General features: G+C 36.0%; 1 protein-coding gene across 1 annotated transcript; it reads left to right on the plus strand.

Moving 5' to 3' along the window:
• Window positions 1–305: 305 nt before the first annotated feature.
• On the plus strand, window positions 306–9197 carry LOC307149849 (exocyst complex component 3). Its single transcript, XM_079856435.1, has 14 exons — window positions 306–530; window positions 965–1014; window positions 2066–2161; window positions 2278–2896; window positions 2991–3075; window positions 4495–4620; window positions 4733–4833; window positions 4915–5028; window positions 6790–6913; window positions 7055–7177; window positions 7257–7409; window positions 7490–7611; window positions 7722–7863; window positions 8042–9197. The coding sequence occupies exons 2-14, from the start codon at window positions 993–995 to the stop codon at window positions 8042–8044; spliced, it is 1830 nt and encodes a 609-aa protein (XP_079712561.1). The 5' UTR covers window positions 306–530; window positions 965–992; the 3' UTR covers window positions 8045–9197.
• Window positions 9198–9674: the final 477 nt, after the last annotated feature.

Here is a 9674-nt window from a genome sequence, read left to right on the forward strand (position 1 = left end):
TTATGCAAAGCATCGTCTGTTTCCTTTATGAGCAAAATATAGCATAATCACAATACAGCAAGGCATGTGCCATTTTGCTTTTTATAAATGGTTAGTAGCCTATATATTCAAGTTGCTATCTGCTTAATCTTGAGTTTTAGCAAACTGGGAAGTTGCATTGACCAATCAGAAGCGAATATATTGCATCTACATGGAAACTTTGTTTATGTCTCTTTCTGTTAATTTGTAACTAAATGGATGTGTAAACATTAATGTTAGGTTTATTTTTGGCTGCATGTTTTTGCTTGATCCGTTGCATTTTCTCCCTCTCAATGAGATCAAATGCAGATGTTCATGTTGTATAGCATTTGTATGTATGCATTTGTTATCACTCCAAAGAACATTCTTCCACTGATAAAAGCTGTAGGCTATACTGGTTTTCATAGGTGTATGCGTGTCCTTTCAAGTATACATGAAAGTGAAAGTAAGTTCCCTGGCTTGTAAAGCTCCTCTGAGAAGAAAGGGACGGATATTCCCTGAAAAGGTTTCAGGTAAGAGCTACACATTATTTGCTTGTCATGTTTTGTGCTTTCTTTAGAGACGACACTAAAATGATTTTGATCATTTGTCGGTGTGGTTAAGAGATAGCATTTGTGATTTCTGTTACCATTTAAAAGAACTGACAACCCTTATTTTTCATTCATGGTTTTCATGTTTACTGGCTATCATAATTCTTCTATTCACTATGTAGCCAACCATATTTTTCATAATTCGTCTTTTGACAGTTTTGTTAATCACTGGGTTAGTAGGAAGAGTGTTTGTTTTTTTGCAGGTGGAAAATTTCATGTTGAGTGAATGACATTATAAAATCTCTGATAATCTTATAAGATAAAGCACCATATTAAAATGCCTTGAACGGCTGATGTTGCATAATATATTACTTTCATGAGATATTCTAACTTTTCTTTTGTCATGTATTATACAGGATTGTTTAATAGCCATTTGGATAAACAATGGCAAAATCTCCCACTTCTGGTAAGTATATCAATGTCAGTTGCATGAAATTAAATAGAATTGAATAAATAATCAAGTAGCAAATGTTTTATTGCCACACGGCTGAGCCAGTGGAAATTATGTATTATGCAAAATACAAGGAACAATTTGTAAAAGTGCAGGTGATTGTACATGCAAATCATTTTACGAATAATTGATAATTGTCTTGATGGGTTAACGCAAAAAAAAAAAAAAAAAAAAAAAACACAAGAGAAAGCTGAATCCATACGCAAATAGTAGCAAAATACAATAACAAACCACAACAGAGACCTGAGAACAAGGGAACAGAATGAGCAGCATTAAACGTACATCCGTGTAGGTAGGACAAGACTCAACAAGGAACATAAGGAAACACTGGGGTTTAAATACTAGAGGGGGTAATACGCAAACAAGACACACCTGGGAATGATCACAGAATCAGCCAGAAAAACTACAAAGGACTACAAAAATGGCACACAAGACAGGAAACAGGAACAGAAACAGGGAAAATGCAAACGAAAAATCCAATTAGCAAAACACACGAAACACAAAACCAGGGATAAAGACAACAGACACTGCACAATTGTGGTCTGCTTTCCAGTTTTTCTCCCCATATCCTCACATAATGCTTTAAAACATTAACATTAATGCTTTTTGTTTTATCTCCTTTTTCATTTCTAATCCCTATCAGCTGTGTTTACTGGGATACGTCTAAAGCTGAGAAATACAACATTCATGTCAAAATAAGGGAAAGCACTTTGAAATATCAATCACCATCAATGATGTTACATATTATACAGTAGCCTTTTAACACATCCATAATATTGCTGATAAATGATTCATCGAGCTTTTGGGGTTATTTATTGTTTGCTGATAGTAATTTGTTAAACTTTTAAGTTTCCTTTTGATATTCAATGGTTGAGAAGGGAGGAGAATAATGCTGTGTAATTGTAATATTGTATATTGTTTTAATACATCTCTCATTTTTAGAAGAAAAAAATTATTGTTGATTTTGTGCAGTATAGATTTTATAATATTTTCTATGTTTGCACAGTGAAAGAAATCTTTCGCAGGTTTTCCACGATCAGAAAAAACAAAAAGAAGAAATTTGAAATCAACGACACAAAGATCCCTCAAAAGCCATGCACAGGTGAAGATCTAGTCCATTTGTTGTGGTGGTAATGAAGGCACAAGTAATGCATAGTGCTCTATATGATATTATTCATAGCAACACTCTTTCTCATTGCCGCTTTGTTTTCACAACAGTTTTGCAGATCACAGATTATATACAAACAGATATGCTGAAGGAGGCCTATCTGAACCTGCTCTCCATGCGCCAGAAGCTCCAGGAAGAATTGAAAACTGTGGGCGAAGGAGCTCCTACCACAAATCAAGTTAATAAAGAGAGAGATGTCAATAATCTATTTGTGACTCTAAGGAACAAAATGTCTGTCATTGTACGCAACTCCAGTGCTCTGCCCTCATGCAATAAAGAGCTGCTGGTGTATGTTGCACAAATTATCCTGGAGGAAGAGAAGAAACAGGGAGAACCAGGAGCGATGCCGGGATGGAGGGAAGCATGGAGGGATGCGGTACGAGACGGGGTTCGAGACGCTCTGAAGAAAGTTCACCTGGACAGCCGCGAGCAGAACGCTTCCTGGTTGGCAGTGCATCTGGGGCTTCTGGGTAAAGCTGTGGTGGAGGATTTGGAGAGAGTGAAGACTGAACTTCTGAGCTCATATCCAGCAGACTTTAAAGTGTTTGAAACCTATGTGTCCTGCCATCATGAGGCTGTAGGAGAGCATTTAAAGAGACTTTTGGAAATGGTGACAGAGCTGAAAGATTACAACACTCTTCTAGATTTCATTATTCATCGCTACCCCAGGTGAGCTTTTTAAAACACATCACACAAATGTCTAAATGGCACTTCATTGCATAATTCAGTTTAAATGAAATTGGATCTCATTGGTGTTCCACAGTGATCTGAGAGACAAGCAGAGAATTCTTATAGCAGAAGAAGACTTGCTAAATAATATAAAGACCTCTTACAGTCATTGCCAAAAGGTGAGCTACTGCAAGGAAAGAGTTTTGGCATTGTAGGTTAAAGGTACACTATGTAACCTTTGGGCCAGTTAAAAAAAATGCAAGCATGGACTAATTCAAGTAGCGGAGCAACATTGTGCTTTGGCTCTGTGTGACTGTGCGGATGAATATGTTTCTTTCTCATAACAAAAAAAAGAAGGAGATTATCTTACTACTCATAAAACATTCACTATTAGGCTTAAAGGGGGGGTGAAATGCTATTTCATGCATACTGAGTTTTTTACACTGTTAAAGAGTTGGATTCCCATGCTAAACATGGACAAAGTTTCAAAAATTAAGTTGTACGTTTGATGGAGTATTTCTGTGCCAAAAATACTCCTTCCAGTTTGTCACAAGTTTCGGAAAGTTTTTTTCGAGTATGGGCATGTGTGACGTCAGATGGGGCGGAATTTCCTTATATGTGTCCTAAGGGAACTTCTCTCGGAGGGCGCGCGCGCACCCGTAGACCAGAGCGAGAGAGCGAAACCATCAAAGCGCTGTGCTCGCTGCTAGTGCATTTCGACGATGATTGTTTTATAAACAAGGCCAGTTCGACGCCGGATTTGCAGATCATCTAATGCTTAAGGATGGAGCAGTCCCAACGATAAAGATTAACGGTCGTGCGTTGGAACCGTGAGTAAAACTGCTTCAAATGTCTGTGTGTTGTTAGGTATCGGCGCGTAAGCCGAAATTCTCGGTAAAGCCTATCTTTCTTTTATAAATATAATAAAACTAAAGACTTTTTGGAGATATGAAGGATGCAATACTACTCTATAGGTACTCAAGATTAACATGAGATTGAGTGTTTCACCCCCCCTTTAAGAGAACCAGTTTAGATGGAAAGGATCTCACTAGCTGAGGACATGACTGTAGCTTTACCCATTAGCACACACGTCACCCTCAGTTCTCGCCACCTCCAAAAGCCAAGCCAATGTTGATTCTCGTTTTATTACGAGCACTGTCGCATTCTCTTTTTGCCACAAGACTTAAAACGGGGGATTCCCCGTAGGTTCGAGATTTAGCTGCTCCATGTCAAACTTTTTCGCTAATTGGGACAATAACCTACGACACTCCCACACTTAACACACGTCTAAGTAGCCGAAGCAACTTTTCTCTATTTACGAATATGACTAGACACACATGGGCAAGTGACGGATTTACACAATTTCCTGCGAAAACCCTCCGGACAGGTCTAAATAAACACTTATTTTAGGCTTACTGAATCAGGGTAAGACAAAAACACGTTTTGGAAGAAGGATTTATGATGTATTGACTTACAAATTTTGTTTTATTTTGAATGAAAAAAGTTACATAGTGTACCTTTTAGCAAATACACCACATAGCCTATTTACAATTTGTTTACATCAGTTTGTTTTACTGTGGTACCATATTTGATATCAGGATGACTTTAAATCTGCACTGGAGAATATTATCATAACTGAAAAAGAAGTGTGGACAAAGAAGAAATCTCCTGATAGAACAGATGATGGATTCCTCACTTCAAAAACCTACATGGCCATCTGCCAGGTCAGGACTGAAACTTGTCACTATAGAGGGAGATCCAAAACTTTTATTATTATTATTATAATTTATTTAATTTTTATTTATTTAATTTTCACCTCTGGATTTGTCTTGTTAGCTGATAGCGAGTTATGCTGAGAATCTCGAGAAGATTGATGAGAATCTGGGGAAGTCAGTGGTACGCCTTTGCTTAGAGGAGCTAAATCCATTTCATACAAGGTTTGAGTCACAGTATTATTATAGATTAACTTCAGGTCATTTCTGCAACTTTCCTTCTCTGACAGTTTCCTTCTCTTTTAGATTCGAAGAAGAGTTTTTGCAACACACCCGCTCTCTGTTGACCTCTGACCTGCTGGACTGCTGTCTATGGATGGAATATCACATCAGCTACATCAACTGCTTTAATTCACTCAAGTAAGTCCATCATGAAAGGAACACTGCCCTTTTTAAAAAGAGTCCTTATTATGGAAATAATATATTTTAAAAGAATATACTTAAGTGTGAACTTAGGTGTGAAAATGTTTTCAGACACTTCATTGTATGTTAATGGCAATTAAATGCAAATGTATCATAGTTTAAATAGATATTAAACTTTTGAACTTTAGAGTGTTTTTGACCCACTTAAGTATATGACTTAAGTACATCTTAATATGCAATTTCAGAATTATTATTTTAATATTGAATAACACACTAGACTTAAAATTATTTAAAGTAGTTTAAATGTGCTGTTGTATGTTAGTCAACATATCAAAATAAGTGTACTTAGCATTACAAAATTAAAACATGATTATTAAACATAATGATCTAAGATGTACTTCGAAATAAAAGTGTCATTATTTCAAAGTGCACTTTTAAAAGTGTACATAAGTGTGTTAAGAAACAATCATGAAAGTGTACTCACTTTAAGTACACTTAAGTGGTCTTTTATTTTATTAATATATTATCTGTTAGTATGTTTTTAAAAAATATATATACTTTTAAGATTTGAAGTACACTACAGGTGAAAATTAGTATAGTAAAAGTAAAAGTATAATCAAGTACACTTCTTTTTTCACAAGTGTGCTGTGTCCAGTCCAGGGGTTTTAGATGTACAATGAAAAGTTAGAAAAGTAAAACATAACATAATCCTAACAATCTTTTTTCATGCTGATTGGTTCCTGCTGTATCAGTAGCCAATGAGCTCACATGCTTAACCTTCAGAGACTTTGGGCCCTATTTTAACGATCTAAGCGCATGGTCTAAAGCTCGGGGTGCAAATGCACTTAAGGTGTGTCCGAATCCACTTTTGCTAGTTTAACGACGGGAAAAATGGCCGGCGCGCGGTGCATGGTCTAAAGGGGTTGTCCCTATTCTCTTAATGAGTAATGGGTTTGTTTTGGGCGTCACGTGAAATAAACCAACCAGAGCCATTCCCTTTAAAAGCCAGTTGCACATAGAATAATCTCAGCCACATAGAATAATACATCAGGTTTTATAGGATAAAGACTTGACACATAGAAACCAAATCACCTGCCTAACCCATGACTTTAATATTGTCACCTTCTATTAATATGAAGCAAGCCCCCTCCTTTTCACCCTCTGTTAGCATATGCAAAAATATCTTGGAACATAGAAAAAACACAAGTAAAGGGTTAAGAGTTCTGTTGATTACTCAATATGTCATGGGACAAGAGAGACAGTATTGATTTTGTTATAGTCAGCACTAGGCAATTTTCCATAACTCAAATAGGCAAAAACAGAACGTTTTAGTACAATGTGTTTCCAAGTATTAGAATGTTAGCCCTGTTATGTGTTATTACTGTTAGAATCATGGTTAGTTTAAAATACAGTTTTATTATTTTATTCATTAATTTTCTTCCACACAGCGCACTTTCAGAAACCCTCCACCTTCCCCAGCTCCACCTGGAGCTGCTACGTGTATTTCTTATATGCCATATTGTACATCAGCAGCATGTCTAAGTTGCTCACAGCAGTGTGTTGTGTAGGTATTGGCAGTAGCAAGTCTCGTATTTTTCCGCTTAGACCAAACATATCAACACTGTCATATCCATTACCAATGCAAACACTCCGAGAGTTGTCATGACAGATATCTGTTTAATCTCAATCTTCTGTGAGTTCCTGTCCCTGTGTCAGTCCTTTGAGACATGCATGTCAACATTTTTTATTTTGTTACAGAGAGAATCTGCAGTTTTATAGGGAGAACTTTTCAGCTCAGTTGGAGCAGCTGGAGAAAGACGTGGATGGACTGATTCAAAGACTTAGCCAGACCCTGATAAAACAGTTCAAAACTGATATCAAGGTGGGCCTTACCGCAGATATATACATATAAAATATATTTATATATAAATCTAAAATTATACCTAGTCAAGAGCATATTACACATAATTTTTTATAGTTGAAGATTACAATATTACTAACTACAATGCAATTTTCCCCAAAGCCTTACATGGATGGTATGATGACAAAAAAATGGCTGAAAACAAATGGAGATTTTAAAGAAGTTACTTATAGAATAGATAATTATCGTGGGCTCTGTAAATCTATGAGAGCTCCATCAGCTCAAGTGAGTCCATGTCATCTACTCAGAGATTCTCTCTAATGGCTACAGAGCACCACTTTTAACACAGTGTCTGTATTTGCAGGTTTTCGTGAATGATGTGCACTATTATGTAGCCAAAGAATATGTATCCCAGCTGATGAAGAAAAAGTATTCATGCAAAAAAACCAAGAGCGAAGATGCTGCTGCAAAACTGAGAGAACAATGGAATGAACTCAAGAAACTATTTGAGGACATGGTAAGATCCAGTCTAGCATTAAATAATCTGGAATAAACAAATGGATTTTTCATGCACTGACAATATTATTCTGTACACAGGGATCATCCTTAAACTGGCTTTATCCGTTGGGAGATTACCTTAGTGACATTATTGGAATGGAAAATGAGAGAAAGATAAAAGATCTGTTAATTCCATTAGTTAGTAATTACCCAGACATCAGGTAAGTGTTATAATAACTTTGCATATGCTACTATTTTAAAACAATACATTGTTTTGTTCACTTGGAACCAGTTCACTTAATTCTCCCTTACTGTCTCTTCTCGTCTTTAGCAAGAAGCAGTTGTCAGCTGTTCTGTACTTCCGAGACAACAGTTTTAGCTTGGAGAGGCACAATGCTGTTAATCAGTTTGCTGTGCTTAAACGGGATGCTGGGAACACAAATCATGACCGCTCCTTCTTCACTGACATTGAGGTACTTTCCTGAAATACAATATTTGTAGATGTGCAATACATTATTTGATGCACTAAATGATCAGATAACAGAATATAAAATATTTTGTGTTTAATTTGAATTAATTAATAAAGCAATAAAATTGATAAAGATGACATGCGTGTATTTTCACAAAGTAACACACTTTTATCTTTTACAGTGAGATTACTTTTGGCATTCTGGACCTTCAATTGCATTACCTTTGATAATTTTGTTCAAAACCTGTACAGTACATTTTATTGTTAGAATACAGCAGGTATTGTTAGTTTATCTGATGTAGGGTTGCATGATTAATCACATGTGCGCTCTCTGAACTGCTAAAAAAAGCACTCATGATCTCCATTACCGTATTCTGCTGAAATGAAAGTGTAATACATCCAGTCTGTGTTCCTTCAAAAGGCTGCATGTGCTGTTTGCGGCAATGCTAAATCTGCATGCTAACTTTATCGGGAATGAATTGTAATAAATCCAAATATGAATCTCAATGTGGTTTGCGATTGCTGAATAAATGTACAACCTCTGTGCTTTTTTGTTTAATGTTTAAAAACATTAACATAATCCGGAATAACTGTATTATTACCATTTTTAGCTTCTGAGAGAAGCTTTTTAATGGTTTTACCAGTTTTCATAATGCTGAGAGTGTGTTCATGTAACTTATAAATATAATAAATCAGGAAACTATGAGGTAAAATAAACTCTGCGTATGAGTTAACATTCTCTTGATTTGTACTTACAGGAAAGTGCAATAATTCTGCTGAAATGTATAAAGAAATTTCTCAAATTAGACCAATTATTTTGTAAATGGATTTGAGCAAAATTATTGTGATTAGCAGTTTTTTGTGCAGCCTGAATTTGGTGTATGTTTTGGTTGTTTGTCCTTATACTTACCAATAGAGGGAGACATTAAACTATAAACAAACAATTTGGATTATCTCATATTGTGTAATCATTCAAAAAGAGACTTGATGGACTGTTTATCTACTGTGATATCAATCATGAAAATGTGATGTGTAAAACATAATGTCGGACAAAACAGATTGTGTGCCGCACAATATTTACTCCAGGTGGACCCAGCTCTTGGGGGGGAAAATGCTATTGGTTGGTTAGTCATAATTAGTTATTCTCCCTTCTCTTGTTTAATGCAAATTTTAAACCTATTTTTAGCCTAAGCCTAAAATATTTTCTGTTCAGTGAACAAAACATGAAGATAAAAATAATTTTCCTCTGTAACTACAGTGTGTTATTGAAAGGATTTTTTCAGTTGCTGTCTGTACTTTTATAATGACCAGGTAAAAATAATATATCTTTCCACATGCAAATAGTGTATAGTTGTGTGCCTGCATGAGAGAGTGTGTTATTTCAGGACAGACTGGCTTGTGTCCAGATGTCCTGAGGATTACAATCTTATCTACAGTCTGTAGAGTTAGATGTGATGAAATGGGAGGGGATTTTTGAAGATATTTGTAGTTCAGAGATTGAATGCCATAGGTCTCTGGCTCATCCATAAGTCCTTTTCATCATAAATGACACTTTAAGGACACTTACAAATCCATAATCCCTCTTTTTCTTCAACTTGCCCTATTAACGTGTTCACAGGTCTGAATATTTACTTTTTTCTCCACTCTTTAAAGAGGATACTGCTTATTCAAATATCTTCTGGCTGATTTGTATACAGAAACCAGAGGCAGCAGATGACTCCCTGGGTGTCATGTCATTGTGAATATGTGTGTTAGACTCGTGTGTGTGTGTGTGTGCGTGTGTGTGTGTGTGTGTGTGTGTGTGTGTGTGTGTGT

The sequence above is a fragment of the Squalius cephalus genome (assembly GCF_949319135.1).
Source record: "Squalius cephalus genome assembly, chromosome: 21".
NCBI lineage: Eukaryota > Metazoa > Chordata > Actinopteri > Cypriniformes > Leuciscidae > Squalius > Squalius cephalus.